Below are 21,060 nucleotides of genomic sequence, written 5' to 3' on the forward strand. Positions count from 1 at the left end.
GAATGGCATTTGTAATGGCGTGGTATATGACTGGGCATCAATACTCCCAGATAGGATGGAGGAATTCATGACCCTCCAGCATAAGACCTTCTATATGCCCTACCATGCGATTGGGCTCTTCCTCGATGCGGTACGCCTTCACGGCTCACCGGACGCACAGCACTTGGCACCCCAAGGTCATGTACATCCGGGGCAGCCGCCTATATTTTATTGGGTTCACTTGAATATGATGGCACCGAGCGGAGATACACAATCAGGCAAGAAACGGAAGCGACGGGTGGTGGTGTTTGAGGCGGAGACAGAGTCGGAGTCCGCATCTAGTGACCCGAGTGAGGAGGCAGAAGACTCCAGTGATACATCACAGGCCACCGGGGGTAGTTTCAGAACGGTGGGTAGAGGCGAACAGCAGGTGGAGGAGGAGATGGGGGCAACATCTTCTGCAGTAGCATAGACAGCCACACGACCCTCGGGTGAGTTACCCGAGTAGACGGTCTCAGCAAGTACCACTTGGCCTCTTTCTGGAGCGGCAGTATTGGTAGTGCCGGTTTCTGGTTTTGGGCAGGGCTAGACACCAGTGATTATGGTTCCCCCACAGGCGGTCGCGACATTGGTAGCCTTACCAGAGCCTCACATGGTCGACGACAGGAGTCCCATGACAGCAATAGAGGCTAGGGGCAGTGGCGGGAAGGTTGGTCGAGAGGCTGTACGAGCAGAGAATCCTGGAGGGAGTGGTACGCCTTCCCACATGGATATGAGTGCGTGGCTAAGTCAGTACAAAATGACACCAGTAGCACCAATTGGAGTAGCGGTCCTCTCCCCATGGTGTGAGCTGAGCCCTCACGAGATTGTGGACCTGGTCGGAGACAGTTCACCAGAGACAGCACGATTGTACAGAGAGACCACTCACCCATTCGTGAGTTGGTGCTGAGTCCGAGACAGGGAGAGGAATTGATTCTGAGCCCCCCGCATGACGAGCCACTACAGAGTCCTCACGGAAATGCCCAGGAGCAGGGTGTCCTAGCATCTCCGGGATGGGAGGGCGATAGGGAATTGGAGCAGTTCCTTGCGGATATGGCTGTGGAAGCCCAACGGATGGTAGCGTCTGCGAGGTTTCAGGGAGATGCTCGGACAGATGAGGAGTTGGAGCAGCTACTCGGGTTTATGAGGGGAAGGTGCACAACACACTTTGCGTAGTGTTTTGAGTCTGGTGGATGGCTGGCTACGGAAACTTACAGATGTTGGAGAATTGGGGCCTTCGCGAGCAGGTTGGCGAGACCAGTAGACAGTCATTGTTGCGGAGGATAGAGCAGGTTTTCTGAGAGACCTACTATGAGTTGCGGAGGACGCAATATATTGCTGAGAGTACCGAGACCCAGCGCCAAGAGACTGTGTTGGCACGAGACGAGTTGGCTGCTCGACTCCAGCAGATGGAGGAGTCGCAAAAAGAGCAATTGGCTTGGGAGAAGGCCTCATGGGATGCAGAGCGCGCTACCTTGGACTCAATGTAAGCCGAGGAGAGGTCGGCGAAGGGTGCCTTGGAGGTAGAGTTGGCGAAAGCCCGCAAGGACAGGGCTATGTTGGAGAGTCGCCTGGGTAGTGCCTTGGAGATGGTAGAGCAGAAAGATAAAGAGGTCTTGGAGGTGGCGATGATGGTGAAAACAGCGATGGAGCGCTAGATGGTTGCGGAGCGGGACCTCAAGCTGCGGACCGAGCAAGTCTATGAGTTACGGGCTCGCTTGACAGCCGCACCCCGCGCATCGGCACCCTCCTCACCAGGGACGCTTCCTCCACCCCATTCTTTGTCTTGAATTCTCTGTTGTTAATCATCCCATTTTGTTTTCAGTCGTCAAGAGACGACCTTGTTTTTTAGGGGGGATGATGTTGGTGGTAATATTGTACGGGAATAAAATAGTAGTTAATTAGGTAGTACTTTACTTTGTTAGTAATGTAACCGAAGGATGGTAGTTACGGGTGCAACGGTTGTCGCTCGCATCCCCTCGGTACCTTTATAAACCATGGAAGGTAACTTGTAAACACACGATTATGAATGGAAATAATATCTCTTATATTTGCTTGATCTTATCTGGTATCTATGGCATTATTGTTTCTCGTTGAGCATTCTATCTGTATGTTCTAAACTGTTCACACTGAGGGTAAACAATTTGAAATTGGGTTACATTTCCACGACTGCAAGTGAACAATAACTTTAAACTTTATGATCCAACTTGTGGTCGGGGGGTTAGAGACTTGACTTCAAGTGATCAAATGCTTTTAAGAAAAAGGCTTCATGTGCAATCGGGTCCTATAGAGCAAAACAAAACCTTTAACTTCTGATTGGGTTTTAAAGGTCACATTATAAGTGCATGCATTTCATAAAAACCCTTTCTACTTGTAATCGGGTCTTGGGGACCCGATTACAAGTGATCAAATTTCACTTGTAATGCGCTTAGAGAAACCCCCAACTTGCAATGTGATACTTAAAACCCGATTTTGCACTAAAGGAGCAAAAAGAAGACTTAAAAACAATTGGAAACCATCCAAAGAAGATCAAGGAGAGGTACACCCAAAATAGGCAAAATTTGAAACAAATTTCAACCTATGGAAGCATGCAAAAAGACTTAAAAGATGAATTTTAAGAAAAATTCAAGGGGGTTGCTCACATTTTTGCATGACAAAAAATGAGGACAACATGATTCAGGGCTGCTAGAAGCTTGTTGGATGAGTTTGGACTTGATCTGGGCCTCCACGAAAGAGGCTTGTGCCTATTGGGGGTGTCCTGTGGAGTTTTGAGGGCAAACAAGGGGTAGTACTGTCATTAAAAACCTGCTGTTACAGAATTTCCAGACCTTGTGTGAGGTATAGAGGTCAGGTTGCTTGCCTATGGAGTACTATGCAATGCTGAAAGGTTGGCATTTATAGTCCGAAAGGTGATTTGTCACTTTAGAAGGTGGGTATTTTCATTTAGTAGTGTGAATTGGGTAATATCTGATCAGCTGAAGCATCATAAGTGCTGCAGCACCCACAGGTCTGCTCAGTGAATTTAACGCCAGCAAAAATAATAATTTTCAGACCAACTTCAATGCTTAGCCCTTCATTCTGGCAAGTTAATTAGTTGAAGTTCATAGTTTGGTGTATTCTCATGATTGTAGGGTTGATTTGATTAGCATGAACCTATTCTTGATCAAGATGTTATGTCACAAAGGTGAAATATATTTCCAGCACTTATGATTGTTGAAAATCATTATTGCCACATTGAATAATTGCCTCCGACAAAAAGAAACTTGTGACAGCAGAAATAAACATGATGCAAAAACATTTCAGAACTTGAATTAGCAATAAACTATTATCCTTGCATGTTCATTGCTTTGAGTCTTCTTGTGGTTTCTTTGGGAAAGAGTTTCAAAAAAAATCAGGGGGTGTTTCTACATTCAAAATACTCCAACTCATAGTTCAACAACTCTATGAGTACTCGCAGGATTTTTGGCCCAGCAAATGACTCGTGAGTTTACTTGTGTGAGCAGGTGACCCAAAATACTCGCAAAAACTCGTGAAAAATCGCCGCAAAAAATCACCCTAACTCGCAGATCTCCTGAAAAATCACAATTCTGGCCAATGCATGGGAAAAATGATGGAGATGGATGAAAAAACATGGGTTTTTTTGCTATAAAAAACCCTCTTTTGATACTTACAAGCACGACGACACAAGAAGAGACTTCCACTATGTGAGCAAAGACCAGAGATTTCCAACGCAATTTTCAGCGATTCAACTTGTAAGCTTGAACTTTTTATTTTTATTTTTCCTATTTTTTCATTTAGCATTGCCAGAAAGAAGGGTGGTTCTTATTAAGTTTTTTTTTTCCTATTTTTAATTTTCTGTATTTTGTTATGTAATGGAAGGAATCTTTGTCTATTGATTATTTTTCTTTCTTTAGACCTTTCAAATTTCCAAATGAGCTTAGTAGGGAAAAATTCCCGACTGACATAGTTGGTACGATCATATCGTTTTCCTATGTTATTTTACTTTGGGAATAAGAAACCAGTTTTCTAATACCACCCCATGAATGCATACTTAGCTAAATGACAGGCTGGCAAGAAAGAATATAGTGATTCGAGTAGTAAACACACAAGATTTAATCATAGGAAACCCCTCGAAAGAGTTGAACCAGTTTTAGTAGTGGTAGACACACTACTGCTGAATTATTATTAGAGGCTAGACAGATCAAATGAGATGCCAAGTATTTTGGAATACAATCTGCTCCTTACTCCATTTGGATCTACTCACACTGTTAAGCCAACGTCATGAATTACAATGGAGTTCTACTTCTTTATATCCTACATTACTCAAATCTATCTTCGATGATACAGTCCAACTCCTTGTCCATATATAGATGCTGGGATGTTATTGTGCAAGAGATAAATTCCCTCTCAATTTTGCTATCACTCACAGTAAACTACTGAAGATAAATTTATTTGAAAGGATTTGCATGAAGAAAACTATAATATGGTTTCTAGGAAATGGATTGCTGTATTAGTTAAAAATATTTTAAAGAAGCATAATTGACAAGTATAAAGGTTATGGAAATGAAAACAAGAGGAACTAAGAAGGCAATACTTGGATGGAGCTTGTCACAAGAAACCAAACAAACTGATTTAAAAATTAAATCATTCTTTAGCCAAGGCTTTAAAATGTAACTGTCTCTAAAGATGTCAACAAAAAGATACGGGTCGAATGGCATAGTAGTCACTGTCAAACTGAAACATGAACAAACAAGGACATAGAACATCTCGACAGCAATTAGAAGCAAGACCAAGACAGATTATATATAGAAGAAAAAGGGATTGAAAATAACAGTGACTGGAATTTAAATAAGACTTGTTGTTCATTAAATCCATGCTGTTCTTGAAATCAGGCATTTAAAATCCTTGATGTTATTCTGAAAGGATGAATGAAATAAATTTATTTCATTCATCCTTTCAGAATAACAGCAAGGATTTTACATCAGTTCAACAATTTTTAAACAGCCTTCATTATTTCCAATTACCGACAGCACTTTTCTTTATCAAAAATGACTGTGTTTCAATGGTTTTTTTCATCAAAGTGCTTGATTTCAGTAGATTTTTAAATTATTGTTGCTATTTGTTGTGACGTATTCACACATCGCCCCATTGCAAATGGGGACCCCTACTTTTTGCTTTCTAGGGTTTGTTTTCTGGGTCTTTTAGAGTTTTGTCTGTTAGCCTTTGCATGCTGAGTGTTGCCAAAGGGATCGCTAGGATGGCAGGCTCTAGTTGAGCCAAGGAGAGTCAGCAGGTGCTCCAGGTTAGGGTTTCTTTGAAAGTCTTCCTTAGGACAAGGTTTTGCTCTTGTTGCTAATAGTGTCTTGTTTGAGTTTCAGGAGGTCAAGGAAGTTTGGTGAGTGAATATCATCTTTGAAGATCTGAGTTAGGTCAAATTGGTGAGTGATGAAGTTTGGAATGTCATCCTGATCTTCAAATGTCCTGAAATTTGGCTAAGTCTGGAATGTCATCCTAATCCTAAAATTTGACTAAGTCTAGAAAATTGAAGAATCCTCCAAAAACTAGATTTTGCATTATAACTCCTAGAGGTCCGAAACCACTCTCAAACATCCTGACAGTATATATGGAATATAACTTAAAGTATAAGTGTCAAATTTTGCTCCTAACCCTTCCAAAGAGTCCAGAGCAAAATTCTCCATAAGACATTCTACTTTGACCCAAACTTAGAACTAACTCATTCCCAGGCATTATTGAGGGTAAAACACTTGTTTGGATGAAGAAATGTGAGAAATGAAGTCAAGATTTGAGCCTAAATATGAATTTCGCTCCTAACCCTTCCAAAGGGTCCAGAGCAAAATTCTTGAATGACCCTATTTTCTCACTTAGACCTTGAAATAAATGCCACTTTGAGAGCAATTTTACTTGATGATGGTAGGAGGAGGCCTAAGAAGTCATATTCAAGCCAAGAAAGGGAGGAAAAAGGTGAGAAATGAGCCCAAATAGGAATTTCGCTCCTGACCCTTCCAAAGGGTCCAGAGCGAAATTCACATAACCTTCATCATATTCCTTGTTGTGGCCAAGTTTTGGACTTCTAAGGCATGGTTGGAGTGACCTTGAGGTGTTCTAGCCTTTGAAAGGAGGTTTGAGGCAATGAAATGGTGAAAATCAACCTAGAATGGAAATTTCGCTCCTGACCCTTCCAAAGGGTCTAGAGCGAAATCCTCATTTGACCCTCTATTTTGCTTAGGACATTGGAAAGACCTTGTTTCGGAGCTAAGTAAGTGGCAAATAGACTTGATGGTGATGATTTGAGGTGAATTTGATCAAGTTTGAAGGTGAATTGAGGCAAATGGAGTGTGAAATCAGCCTAATTTATGAATTTCGCTCTTGACCCTTCCAAAGGGTCTAGAGCGAAATTCTTAGAAGACACCCTTTCCTTCCTGGATTAGACCAAGGTCTTAGTTTCCAAGGCATGTTGTGAAGGTTTTGATATGTTCTTGCTTTGAAAAGTGATTGAAAGCATTAAAAGATGAAGATTTTGATCTAAGACATGGATTTCGCTCCTAACCCTTCTAAAGGGTCCAGAGCGAAATCCACTTTTCCTCCACTTTCCTCTTTGATATGACCAAGTTTGTTGACTTCTAAGGCGTGATGGGAAGGCTTTGATGCATATTTGTCTTTGAGAGGAGGTTTGAAGTGATGAAGTGGTGGAAATCAACCTAGAAGGAGAATTTCGCTCCTGACCCTTCCAAAGGGCCCAGAACGAAATCCTCAGTTTGACCCCCTATCTTGCCTAAAATGATGAAAATGACCTTGTCTTGAGCTAATTTGATGGTAGATTCACTTAAGTGAGAGGAAAGGAGCTTGAATTCGATCAAGTTTGAAGGAGAATTGGATGAAGGAAGTGGGAAACCAACCAAGAACATGGATTTTTCTCCTTACCCTTCCAAAGGGTCCAGAGTGAAATTCTTGAAAACTCCCATTTTCTCCTTAGATGAGGTCAAGAACTTGGTTCCTATGGCGTGGATGCAGGTAGAGTGATGTATATTTGCCTTGCAAAGAAGATTGGAGTTGAAAAGATGAAATATCAAGCCTAGAGTGTGAATTTTGCTCCTGACCCTTCCAAAGGGTCCAGAGTGAAATTCCACAAAAGCATTCTTTTTTCCCAATTTTGTGCCAAGTCAAGTGTGGGTCAGGGTGAGATAGGATTGGATTTGGCCTTAGGAATGACTTTGAGTTGCTAGTGATCAATAAATGTGAAGGAATTGAGCAAAAACTAGAATTTCGCTCCTGACCCTTCCAAAGGGTCCAGAGCGAAATTCCTAAGATCACCTATTTCCCTTGAAAATCAAGTCAAGCTTTTGGTTTTTATGGCTTAGTGAAGAATGGAGCAACGTTTCCTTGACCTTTGAGGTGAGTTGTAGTGGAAGAATGAAGGAATAAGCTCAAGGACAAGGATTTCGCTCCTGACCCTTCCAAAGGGTCCAAAGCGAAAATCCTAAAACCTATTCTATCTTCCAAAATGTGTGCCAAGCCAAGCCTAGACCAAGGTGAGAAAAGTTGGGAGATGCCCCTAGGATTGCCCTTGGATGGATTTTGGCCACCAAAAATGAAGATTTTAGGCTAAATCAAGAATTTTGCTCCTGACCCTTCCAGAGGGTCCAGGGCAAAATCCCTTATAGGTCTTGTCCCTGGCCATGTTTTTTAGCGAAATTCTCCTTTTAGCCATTTTTGAGGCCAAGTAGATGTTGTCAAGCAAGTTGAGAGATAGAAGCAAGTTAGAACAAAGTGAGAGGAATGGAGTTGAGTGAGGGAAAACAAGCAAAACATGAATTTCGCTCCTGACCCTTCCAAAGGGTCCAGAGCGAAATTCTTCAAATCAACCATTTTCTCCTTAGGTGAAGCCAAAGCCTTGATCCCTATGGCGTGATTGGACAAGGAGTGATGTATGTTCGCCTTGCAAGATAAATTGAGGTAAAAGAAATGTAAGATCAAGCCTAAAACATGAAATTCGCTCCTGACCCTTCCAAAGGGTCCAGGGCAAAATTCACAAAATGTCTTTTTTCTTCCAAATTTGTGCTAGGCCAAGACAGTGATCAAGGTAGATTGGGCTTAAAGATTGCCACAAGCATGCCTTAGAGGGGATTGTGAGTGAAAGAAGTGAGTATTTTGAGCTAAGGGAATAAATTCACTCTTGACCCTTCCAAAGGGTCCAGGGCGAAATTCTCAATTTTACCTAACTTGCTCATGATGAAGGTCAAGACATGGATTCCTAGGCTTTGGACAAGAGAAAGATAGCACATGCTTGTCTTGGAGGCATTTTGAACCAATAAAATGATGGAATTTGAGCTTAAACAAGAATTTCGCTCCTAACCCTTCCAAAGGGTCCAGGGCGAAAACCCCAAATAGGTCCTATCCTTGGCCAGGGTCCAGGGCGAAATTTTATGGGGCCTGTCCCTGGGAAGGATTTCAAGCGAACTTCATTTTGAAAACTCTTATTGATGATTTAAGGTAGAAAATGCTATGTTAAATGAATTTATTATGTATCCTTAATCATCTTTTGGTTTATTTTGCAGATAGAAGAAGACCAGGCCAGGGCAAGGACGACCTCTTCCAGTCCATCGTCATCAAGGACGTTCCACAGACAAAAGGGAAGACTCAAGGTGCTTTGAAGCATTAGAAGAATAGGAGTGCTCAAGGAGTTCAAGTTAGCCTCAAGACTTCATTCTTTCACAAGATGACAAAGAAAGGGCTTTGCCAGCACTTCCAGGCGGAGGTGTGCTACTAGAAAAGAAAGACTTGACAATAAGGAAGCTTGGTCAAACAAAGGAAGTACATCATTCATCAAGTCAAAAGACAGAAGAGGATCAACCAAGTCACAAGCGTTAGACAAGGTGGCATCCCGGTCATCATTCCTCCGATCAAATTGGTCCACCTCAACAGGACCAGATTCAATGTATCTAATCTATCGAGGACGGCACAAACTTCGATGTACCTACCCTTGCTTCCTATTGGTCCTCACTTCTGAAATGTAATTTTCTAATTGGCTAAGGAAGTTTGTTGTAACAAACCCTAATTAGGGTTTCTATCTTGTAATCCTAGCCATTGATTCTAAGTCAATCAGAGCCGGCAGTTTGTAAAGGGTTCTCTATATAAAGCCCTGGCTCCTCATTTGTAAAGGTTAATAGTTGGTTAATAGATAATAGTCAGGGATTGATTAATAGAGAATAGATAGTAGAATAGCAAATAAAATAGCAATTAGAGTAGATTAGGAAGAGAAGGCAAGAAATTGTTGCCTTAATTGTAAATGAACCCCCTTTTCATTGAAGATATGGTGAAATGTGTCGTTTCTTTGCAAAATGCATGGTCTCTTGTTGAATCTTCATTGTAGATGATAAATGATTAGATTGAATGAAAGAAGTTATTGAATGCACTCACATGGAATCCCCTTAGTCCAAACCACTAGCCTCTTGCTGACTGTAAGTGCGCCTTGCGTGGTCAACTAGCATAAAATGAGCTTAATCTCAAGTTGTTACACGTCTATTGTTCATGCAGTAACTTGAATGATAATCAGTATCTAATGGTATCTGATTTGAATATATTTGAAGCATCCCTCAAAAGATTGCACTGAGTTGGTGTCGGATTGTTCAAGCCTGATGGTGAGACCCAGCCCAGTAGGACTCCACCTAGTCGTTCATCCATCTGCTTCCATTCTAGGTCTTAGAGTAGACTCTCTAAACTCTGTACCTTTTGCCATTTCTTTATCTTCCAACCAGTAGATAGGAATTGAGTTCCAGTAAATTAGATGCTCAGGCAGTCAAATGTAAGTCCCCTTGTGATTCCGGCAAAATCACATCATACCACAAAGAGCTTATCCACACGTAGAGAACCTACATATCAGAACCTTGGAGTTACTCCGACTGATCCTTCGGCGAGATCTTCAGCAGTCGGGAAACTTTGTTCAAGAGAGGATAAGGTACCTCTGGGTATTTTATTCTGTGTTTGGTAGTGTACAAAAGACACATCAACATTATCAATGTTGTAGGTTGATTTAAAATCACAATGGCATCCAGATCCACATTTGCTTCAAACTCGGCAATTGCAAGTGCAAGTCAACCTATTGGAAGAAAACCTCTAGTATCCATGGCCCCACTTGGACAAATGGCATAATGGGACTGCTACCAGGGACTATTATTTGTACCTAGTGCACGAAGAAGCATAGTGGAGGCATCAACCACCTCAAATACCATCTTGCAGCCATTCCTTGTCATGATTCCAAGCCATGTGCAAAAGCTCCTGAAGAGGTCAAACGAGAGATGATAACCCTCCTTGCAACACTAAACGAAAAGAAATTGGAGAGGGCAAGGCAACAAGCACCAATACAAGAGGTCATTGCTCCTAATTTGTCAACAAGAGATGAGGTGGATGTGAAACACATTGTTGGCTCTAGTCACAGTCCATGTGTAGGTTGTCAATCTTCCTCCTCCACTTCAAGAAAATTCATTTTTTTATGACTAGAAATGAACTAGGATCACAACCTTCATTGGAAGCTAGCAGGTGGAATAGGGAGGTGCAGAAGAAAGCAGAGGAGGCTTATGCAAACATTTGGTATTATAACAACATTCCCTTCAAAGCGGCAAGGAGTCCATATTGGGACAATTTAGTGACAACAATGACAGTTGTAGGGAAAGGGTTCAAGGCCCCTAGTCTAAGAGATTTAAGTGGCAGGTTGCTCAAAGATGCTATTGTAGATGCAAAAGGAATTGTGAAAGCTAAAAAGAAGCAATGGCAAAAATATGGAGGCTCAATTCTTTTAGATAGTTGGACAGATGGAAGAAACGACACTATCATGAATTTTATAGCAATTTTGAATGGTGTGATGGTTTTTCTAAAGTGAATTGATACCTCCAACATGATAAAGAATGCAGAAAATTTGAGCTTGATTTTGGAGGAAGTTGTTTTAGAGGTGGGCATAGAAAACGTTTTCCAAGTTGTTACTGACAATGCAGCAGCATATGTGATAGATGGTAGATTGCTTCAAGATAGGTATCCAACACCTTCTCAGACCCCTTGTGCAGCTCATTGCCTTGACCTTCTTTTGGAGGACATAGGCAAAATTGCTTGGGTAAAATCAGTTATAGAAGAAGCAAGAGATATAACAAAATATATATACAATCATCCATGTGTTCTTCAATTGATGTGAGAGCACACCAAGGACAAAAAACTTGTGTGATCGGGAGCTACAAGGCCCCTAAGGTGAACCCTATCCAAACCAGTCATGAACCCAACGCGAACCAAAACCCAGTCTGTGTTAGGGGCTCTAGACAGGCGAACCCGGTAACTTAGCTATCAGGACATGACTATTCCACATCTTGAGACACTAATGGAAGTCCCTAGGCAAGCATTAATAGATGGAGAATTCATCAGAGAAAATTAACCATATGACTTCCCTCAGTGGTACTATGTAGTAAATACTAGGAAGGAATTCTTCGAAAGATCAAATATGGAGTCAGCTCAATTGAGGGCAGAGGTCAAGAATTTTCAAGAAGAAATCCTCAATACTATCGAGGCATTGTTTGCAAAAAGACTAACTGAAGAGTTGACAATGGATAATCTGAAAAACAAGCTACATGAATTCTTCTTCGTGGATTCCTTCTCAAAGGGTCATCTAGAGAATGTTTTCTTATTCTCAAGCATCATGTGCAGGACCCAAGAGACAATGTCAGGATGGGAGAAGGTTTTCTCTATGTATGAAAAGGATATTGCTATTTTGGAGTATAAGTTGGAGACTGTGCCAAGTCTCTTCGTAGGGGAGCTTGAGGCCATCATGACCAGGTTCATTGCATTCGCAGTTAGAGAGAGAGATAGTGGTCGCCCTATTTTGGACGAAAATCTATTAAATGCATAGTGGGCGTGATTCCTCATTTATGACCAAACCCAGTGATGGGTTATTTAATGCATAGCGGGCATGATTCCTCATTTATGGCCAAACCCACTACTTGGCACCACCTTGGATATTTTTGCTCAAACCCTAATTAGGGTTTTGCATGGGGAGATATTAGCCCTTGATTTCAATGTAATCTTGGCCGTCCATTTTCATTCTTGGGGTCTATAAAAGGGGTTCACCCCTTCATTTGTAAAGAGAGGGAGAATTTGTATGAGATTGTTGCTATAAGCTATCAAGATAATAAGAGTAATACATTGGATTTTGGTGTTTACTTGTGTTATTTTGAAGTTCGCATGGTTTCTCTTCCTCAAGTAGTTAGATTTGTTTTCAAGCAATTAGATGAATGAAATAGATAACTTTGTTTCATGGTGAGATCATTCACTCATACCTTTTGCAAATAGATGATTTCTATTTGCAATGCAAGGTTGGACTGAGCCTCTTAAATGTGTATGTTTAACTTCGATTATCGAATAAGCATTGTTCTTTGATGGTGTTCATTGATGACATGAAAATCTTTTGCACAACCATTGAAGATTGCACCTTCCTTTGCGTAGTTGTCTAGAGTTGGCGAAACAAAGTGTGGTCGATTTCACCTGAGCATTTGTTGTCTTTTGAGTTGTTTAAGATTTAGATTAGAACCTCTCTAAACCCGTTCCTACTTACTTTCCACATATTTCATTGAGAAAACATTCTAAAAATATTTATCATTGCTGAATCATTCTCTATACTTCCTTGAAGTTTAAATTTGTTAAGTCTCCTTAAGGATTGTTCCATTTTACGAAGGTCCCCCTTGGATTACCAACAAACATCAATCGAAACAAGCTCATATCCATCACAAAGTCGCAAGTTCCCAATAGAAACCTTGGAATCGCTTGTATGATCTTCCGCAATCTTAGCATACATGGGATTTTGCTCAAGAGAGGATAGAGTGACCATTGGAAACTTTATTCTGTGTTGGTGTGGTCATAAAACACCCGTCAACACAACACAGACAAGATTGGTTGGTATTGGTTTGAAGGAGCTTGATCTTGAGGAGTCCAAAAATTCAAATGACGAGTTTCTCACAGACTTTGTGGATGAATGATGATTTAAGGCATTCAACCATTGAACAATTCTATTTAGATATTCAATGTAATCATCATTTCGAATATAATATAAAATATTGATATTCGGCGTGTTCATTGTTAATTGCAATATATTTGAATATTTCAAAGCTTCATATGTTATTCCTTCTATATTTTTTAATAGCTATTTTATTTTAAGTATCGTATACATTTGGACCACCATCCTCCTATTCCCCAAATCTAGGCCCTTGGTCACCTGCCCAAACCCTCCCTCCCTTTCCCTATCCTGAACACAAGAAGTTATATAACAAACCAATTTAGGTTGATCTTGACCACAGACAAATATATCATGATCAATTTTTCTATTTGACTTCATTTGTGGTATATACTAGTCAGTTACCCTTGCAAGAAACATTGGTTATGATCTTTTGAAATCTATCTCTAGAAGTAGGCAGACAGGGGTAAGGAAGTAATTTCTGATAAACACAAAAAGAAAAATCTTAAAGCTCCTGCTCTGTGGCGTGTAATAAATGAAAGGTCTTTATAAGTTAAACTGTTAAACATAGTGATTTGTGATAACTGTCCATTCATTTAAAGCCCTTTCCAGATGATTGAGATCAAAGAGATACTACATTTTCATCTCGAGCTTAATGAAATTTGAGATCTTTCAATACCTATGACTGAAGTCAATCTTCTCAGTCCAAAATTATGTTGGGAAGTTGAGACTCCATTGAAGCAAAGCACATTATATTGCTTCAGGAAATAGAACGTAAACACAGTTCCAAAACAGACCTTAAAATTATCTTTGCCGAAAATTCCATAACTATGCACAAAGGGTGGCTATATTTGCTTCTCCTATCCAATTCGGTCTCTGCACTTTCCATTTTATTATTGTTTTTCATTCATTTCTACTTTCTACCTTTTTCCTTTAATCTCACAAGAGTTTTCTAAAGAAAAGATACATAAACAGCTAGCTCATTCTGTAAAAATGTTACATCACTAAATCTGAATATAAAGAAAACTTGAAAATTTTATTAAAAATTGATAAATGTAGGTAAGCTGTCTTTTACCTTCCATCAAATTGTTGAAGATTTTTCATTGATTTTAATAAGATTTTTTTATCCAATTGGGCCAAATCATCTCCCATAATTCTCAGAATAGATAAAGCAGAGTAGGTGCTTGCCAAGTGACCACCATTATTGAAGTTAACCTGTAGAAAAGAATAAGAAGACTAAACAAATTATTTCATTAAAAAGAAAGACTTCAGGATAAATTCTGACCAAAGTGATTATCGATGTTCAGACAACACTTTGTGGTGAAAAACATTAATTTTCTGATCCTTCGATCACTTTATCCCAGAATCTCTTCTTAACATTGTGGATTGAGGAAGCTTAAAATATCTAATAACTAAATTGGTTTAATCAAACAACAAATTTAAAAAACTTAAAAGTTAACTTAAAAATCAATCATGTTATTTTTTTTGCCAATGCATTCCCCATTAAGCAATCATGATAAAATAGCACATTTTTTAGATTGTAATAGTAGTTTTGAATTCATAATACATACTCCATCCATATCCTTTAATATGTGGGCTGAAGATCCTTGGAAGCCATAAAAAAATCCTGATAAAGATAAGTACATTTATATTAATATCAACCAGATATATTTAGCATTCTGGAAAACAAAATACAATTATGCAAGCTAAAATCCAGGCAAGACTGTTTTATCATTCAGATTTGACTGTAAATATACCATTTTTGTCTTCCTTATCCGAGGGAAGAATTTGCAAGTGATAAACCCAATTGGTAACTTTTTTTGCATCAACCTGCAGTGCACAGAGAAGAATTGGTTAAATTCAGATTGATGACTTAAGTTTTATGCTTGCAACAAGCTAGGTTGTATTAGACTCCTACAACAGCTAAACATGCGAAAAGAAACAAAGTGAATCTGCAACTAAAAGTAGAATGGGTCTCCACAAAGGACCCTACAGTCCAACATGAGTTGGAAACTTGAGCAGGTTTGTGTCCGTTTCCTAATGATTAGCAAAAGACTCATTTTTCAAGCCCTAATATCGTTTTACTTGGGCACTCCAAATAAATTACCTTTAAATAATGTATTTAATTAGTATTAAGTTACTTTCAATTTATTCTTGGAGGATAATTTTAAAATTTAAATGAAGGGCCCAAATGTAATGCTTGTATAGGAAAATCCAACAAGCACATTTTGTATCCAGAAAAATTCTTACATTCCTGAATTCAAATCTCATTTGAAACTCTCAAGGACGAAAACCCTTCAGACTTGCTGTGAGGGTTGACAATGAAAACCCCAAATTCTACTATATCTGTTGGATACAATTTATGGGCAAATTTGGACCTTCTTATAATTATCTGCTATTTCAATGCTGAGTGAATGAATATACTGCTGTGCCTTGTAACTGTAATCACTCCTACTGGCTGCAGTACAGTCAGTCATAGTTGAACTACTCGCCATTAGCAAAAACTCGCCAAGGCCTAAAAAAAAACTCGGCAAAAACTCAGCAACTTAAGAAAGTGCTTAAATTTAATTAGAAATGCATTTTTTTTTGCAAAATTCAATGAGAAGATGCATCCAATGAGTCAATAAATGAGAACACAAAAGAAACAAGCTGCGTCTAGATATATTTAAATGCAAAGTGGGTACAAAATTGCATCCTCATGAGGAAAGCTGATGGCTAGAAGCAAAATAGTAAATAGTTTTTGTAAAACTTTAAGTAAAAACATCATTACAATTACATCTTCCTCTTCCCAGCTCTAGTAAAAACTAGGGGAGAGGTAGAACTAGAGGGTCTAGTCCTAGAAGTTTGTTGTGGGCGTGATTGTGCCTCCTCGCTCACTATGACTGGCTTAGGTTGTGGCTCGTCCTCCATCCTGGATGAAGCTACGTCTCTACCTGCTCTTGGCACAGGCAATGACTCCTCATCCTCCTCAATGTCATCCAGTGTGAAACCAAATCCACCCCCCTCCTCCTCCATAGCCTACCTCTCCAAATCAATGATGTCATCCTCTATAAACAATGGAGGTTGCTTTTGTGATGTCCAATCACTGTAAGGATCTATATTATCCAGGTCAATTGGACCAACCGGTGCTTCCTCTACCTTCCTTATGCGCAACTGAAGATTATATTGCACAAAGACAAGGTCATTGAGGCATTTTTGGGCTAACTTGCTCCTCTTCTTCGTGTGGATGGCTTCAAACAAGCTCCAATTGCGCTCACAACTGGATGAACTACAAGGCTGACATAAGATTCTAAGGGCAAATTTTTTGAGATTTGGGGTATTTCCACCACAACTTTGCCACCAAGCATCTACAAAATAAAAAATATTGGAAAGTTAGAAAGCAAAGAGAAAAGTGAAAACATAATTTATCAATTTATCAATCACTTTAGACCCCAAAATCCAAATGGCAAATGTTATACCTAGGGATTGAGTGGTTCTTCCTCTCCTGGCTAGCTCTGAAGAGAATAGCTTACCCCTTGCTTCCTCATAATTTTGAAGTTTGGCCACAACGAGGTCTCTCACCTCAACCTCGAGTATCATCCTCTGAATGCATGTAATGAGGCCCTCCATGACCTCTCCATTAGGATCTGAGTAAGAACCCCCGAACTTAAAACGAGAGTTGAGGAAGTACCCTGCTGCATGAATGGGTTGGTGGAGCTGATTGTTCCACCTCTTATCAATAATTTCCCAAATGGGATCAAATTTGAGTCTATCCCCCTTGTAGTAATTTTTTATAGACTCCTTGGCCCTATCCATGGCCTCATAAATATACTGCATTGGGGTTTTATCCCCATCTACCAAGCGGAGAACTCTAACCAAGGGCTCTAACACCTACAATTGAAAAATACAAATTACAAAAAAATAATTTAATGAAGTTGCAAATTAATAATGAGAGACTTGAATCAAGAATAATTAAAAATTCAAGTTTTGAAGTTACCTTCACAATCTCTACAGCCTTTTGTACAAAATGTTTGTCGAAGACTATGCATGCGACACCCTCTCCTTCAACCTTCTTTGAATAAGGTGAGTCTAGCCATGCTTGACTCACAAACATTTGTTTCAAAGAAGTCAATGCACCAAGAATTCTTTGTAACGTCAAGAAAATCGTTGCAAACCTTGTAACACCAGCTCTCACCAAATCTCTCCCTTGGGTGTGCTCTCTCATCAAATGGAGAACCCATGGGTGATTGTAAATATATTTCTTGATCCTCCTTGCATCTTCCACAACTGGAGTCACCCAATCAAGTTTTCCTATGTCCTCCAAAAGAAAGTCAAGGACATGTGCTGCACAAGGTGTCCAAAAAAGAGTGGGGTGCCTATCTTGTAGGATTCTACCTGACACATATGTTGTTGCATTATCTATGATTATTTGCACCACATTCTCTACTCCCACCTCCATGACAATGTGCTCCAACGTTCCAACCAATGTTTCTGCATTTTTCACCTTATTGGAGGCATCAACTAATTTTAAGAACACCACATTGTCCTTGCAAGCAACCAAAAAATTAATGATAGTGTGGTTTTTGCCATTTGTCCACCCATCGGAAAGAATGGTGCAGCCATTCTTTCTCCATTCATTTATTTGGTCCTCCACCACTTCTTTTGCCCTATCAACAGCGTTTGTGAGCAACCTACAAGAACAAAGTGAAATTAGGTCTTAGAACACAATTTTGATTTAATAAACAAGAAAAACAATTAAAATGGAAATCAAGTGGACTATTTACTAAACTCTCATCCAAATCCTTGCAAGAAGGGGCCTTGTACCCTTTTCTTGAAACTGTCATTGTGGTCACCAAATTTAGCCAATAAAGACTGTCTTCCACATTGAATGGGATGTTGTTGAAGTACCAAAAATCAGCACATGCAATGTCTGTTTTCTCATGTGCCTTCCTTATTCCATCCAATGGCATTTGATGATTGTTGTGCTCCAGGTGTTTTCCTGGGCACAAAATAACTACCTATAGACTGTGTCCCTGATGGTGATGCAGCAGGTACTCTACTAGAGGAAGCAGAAGTGGTGGTCGAGGTGGTGTTGGGTTTGTGGATACGTGAGCCACGACGAGAGTCCACTATGCCCTGAAGTGCTTCTTCTTCTTCTTCAATGTCAATTGAAGCACCTTGAGATTTAGCTATGGCTGCTCTCATAGCTAGTTTTGCCCTCTCCCTTTGCAATTTCTTCTCTTCCCCAGTTGAAAGTAAGGCATTAATGTCTCTTTTTATTTCATTAGTGGCCCCAAGACATACTCTAGCATCATGCTTCTCGATGCTTGCAAGGTGGTATTTGAGGCAGTTTATGCTTCCACAAATTAAATTTTCACATTTAATGCAAATCACCGACCCAGGGTCCGGTCCTTCATAGGCATACCTCAGAGCCCTATCTCTAGCACCTTTAGGACAGGTGCCTATATATCCAGATGGGCATGGTTCTAGTGGCCAATTGAATTTGCCATACTGAATTAATGGTTAACTGTTAACCTACACATACAAAGTGAAAAGACAAAGTTAATATTTTAGTTCAACAATTTAGCAAACTATCTAAATTAGTTTAAAAAAATTTAGACATCATTCAAAGTTAAAAAAATAAAAAAAAACTACTAGGGTTTGATTTTTTTTGAAAAACTAGAGATTCTTCAAAAAAATAGTGAAAAATTCAACAAAACTTGTCAAAAATAGAGTTAAATCTTATTTCAATGATTCAAAAACATTTTTGAATACTCGGGAATGATTTTCTATTCATCTAGATGCAACAAAAAATAAATAAATAAAATTTAAAAAACATAGAAAAAAAATCAGAAAACCTACCTGGGAATTTGATTTTTCTTCAAAAACCACCTTAAATCTGTTGAAATAATAGCTAGTTCGGATCAAATATAAGTATTACTTGTACTGGGCTAGACCCAGACGCATTATGTAACTTGTAACCATTAAGGATGTTGATATGTGTATGTAACTTGCAAATATGAAAATTGGGCGTGACCCATAATGTAACTTGTGGGTGACTAATTGGCCTATCGGCCTTAGTCACATTAAATGTGCAAAATCAAATATAACTTGTAATTTGATCTGGCCCTATGATGGGCAATGTAACTTGTGGATAGGGCTAACCCTATATTGAACATTGTAACTTGTAAATGCAATGGGGCTGACCCTATATTGGGCGCTAAGTTTAGGTCATCATATTATTATTAATTGATTATCCTTGTGAGCCGACCTAAGATGAATTAGGTGGCTAAGATCACATATATATACAAGGTTCATTCATTCATCATTCCACACAATGGAAGACATCGAATTACATCCTTGATCAGCAGCGAAATTATCCAGTCAGCGTATATAACTACAAGGATAGCAAATTGCATCATAAAGATCAGCGAGCATATCCCTATGGCAACAAATTCATCTCCAAGAACAACGAACTAATTCTGGAGCAGCGATTATCATTCATGGTCAGGGAATGGTCCTATGATCAGCAGCAACAAATCATCTTCAATAAAGTATGTTGTAGATAAGTTCATCATACTGTTGTGTATATGCTGATGTTCATATTGCTTCAAGTGTTGAAGTAAACTTGTAAAGTCACATATTGATTATTGCCTAATATAAACTGAGATTAATTGTTGGGTTTTTCACCTCCAAGAGGGAGGTTTTCCCAAGGTACTCTTGTGTTCTGTGTGTTCATTGTGTTATTTCTAATTATTGTTATCAATCTGATCTAAAATTAACATGGTATCAGAGCCAAGTTCCTTCTATAAGGCCTAACAGCTTGAAGGAAGAAGTTGTACTTCTTCTTGTGCAGATTAGGGCTGAAGAAGTCTACGGTGAAACAGAAAGTTCAACAGCAATGTCTACTTGACAAATTGAAGGCATCGATGGGACGATAGCAAGTATAAGATTTCAGGTGTTCTCATTCCTCTATTCTCAATTGTAGGGTCCATTGGTTTGGAGATTTGCATCTGATTGCCTTATTGTTATTGGTGTCTTATCTAGTGCACAAGGTTCTCTTGCTTGTTAACTACTTCATCTGAGGGTGCTTTCATATGTCGGTTTGTGCACTTGTTTTTTTTTCAGATCTTAGTATTCATTTTATTCCTTTAAGGGTTGCATAACTATCTTCCTAGGGTTTGTAACAATCACCCTAGTTTGAGCTTTGTTCTTGTGTTAAGAATTTGTTCTAATCCAGTTTGAATTATTGAAGTTAGTATTTGGTTATGCCCTACTCTCTATTTTAAGTATGTTTATCTCTCAAACTATTTGATGTGGTTTGCTATGAATATGTAATGATCCGAATTGATCTAAATACATCCTTAGCACTTAAGATTTCAGCATGTGTATTCAGATATAAAACTAGGAGTATTATGATGGATATAACAGCAAGCACAAATAGGAAGATTGAAAGCTAAATAAAATTATAGGAGATTCAGAAAGATGGAACCTTAGTTGAAAACATATAGTGTCCTCTAATCATTGGTGCGGTAGGCATGTAAAGGTAAGATGTCTTAGTCATCTGTAATGTCCCCTCATGGGATTAGGGATGCTTTAGCCATAATTAATCAATTTCAAGATACTTATGACTCAAATTGAATATATTAGGAGACAACTCCACCTTAACATGCATCAAATCAATGATATTTCGCAGCTCAATCAATTAAATATTAATAAATAAATTATTCGTCTATCAAACATCCATAGTTCTTACTGTAAGTATCAAACCAATTGTAATGTCCCCTATTAGGAACATCTCCTTTCCCCACTTCTTAAACAAAGAAAGTCATAAAAGAAAACATATTCTTCTTCCTGATATTAACTTAAGAGTTCTTTTGATTTATATTATAATATTTATTTGTCTGATCAAATCATTATTATATATATATATATATATATATATATATATATATATATTGATATATATTATGTATTTATATACTATTATTATTACATTCGTCTGTAGAGCAGTTAATATCATAATAGTAGTTATTATACAATTATCAACATTTATT

The 21,060-nt window shown here is 39.0% G+C and overlaps 1 protein-coding gene across 3 annotated transcripts in view; it reads right to left on the reverse strand.

Annotated features, from left to right (window-relative positions):
- The window catches only part of LOC131027676 (geranylgeranyl transferase type-1 subunit beta), a 185,226-nt gene that overhangs the window by 124,477 nt on the left and 39,689 nt on the right, over positions 1-21,060 (reverse strand). For all 3 annotated transcript variants that reach the window (XR_009102524.2, XR_009102523.2, XM_057957757.2), the window contains exons 2-4: positions 14,782-14,854; positions 14,596-14,651; positions 14,100-14,239 (exon numbers count right to left, since the gene is read on the reverse strand). Coding sequence is in view for 1 of the 3 variants with exons in the window: in XM_057957757.2 (XP_057813740.2) it covers positions 14,100-14,239; positions 14,596-14,651; positions 14,782-14,854 (269 nt within the window). In the remaining 2 variants the exon portion in view is untranslated. The remainder of the gene's footprint in view (positions 1-14,099; positions 14,240-14,595; positions 14,652-14,781; positions 14,855-21,060) is intronic.

The sequence above is a fragment of the Cryptomeria japonica genome, chromosome 8, assembly GCF_030272615.1.
Source record: "Cryptomeria japonica chromosome 8, Sugi_1.0, whole genome shotgun sequence".
In the NCBI taxonomy this organism is placed as follows: domain Eukaryota; kingdom Viridiplantae; phylum Streptophyta; class Pinopsida; order Cupressales; family Cupressaceae; genus Cryptomeria; species Cryptomeria japonica.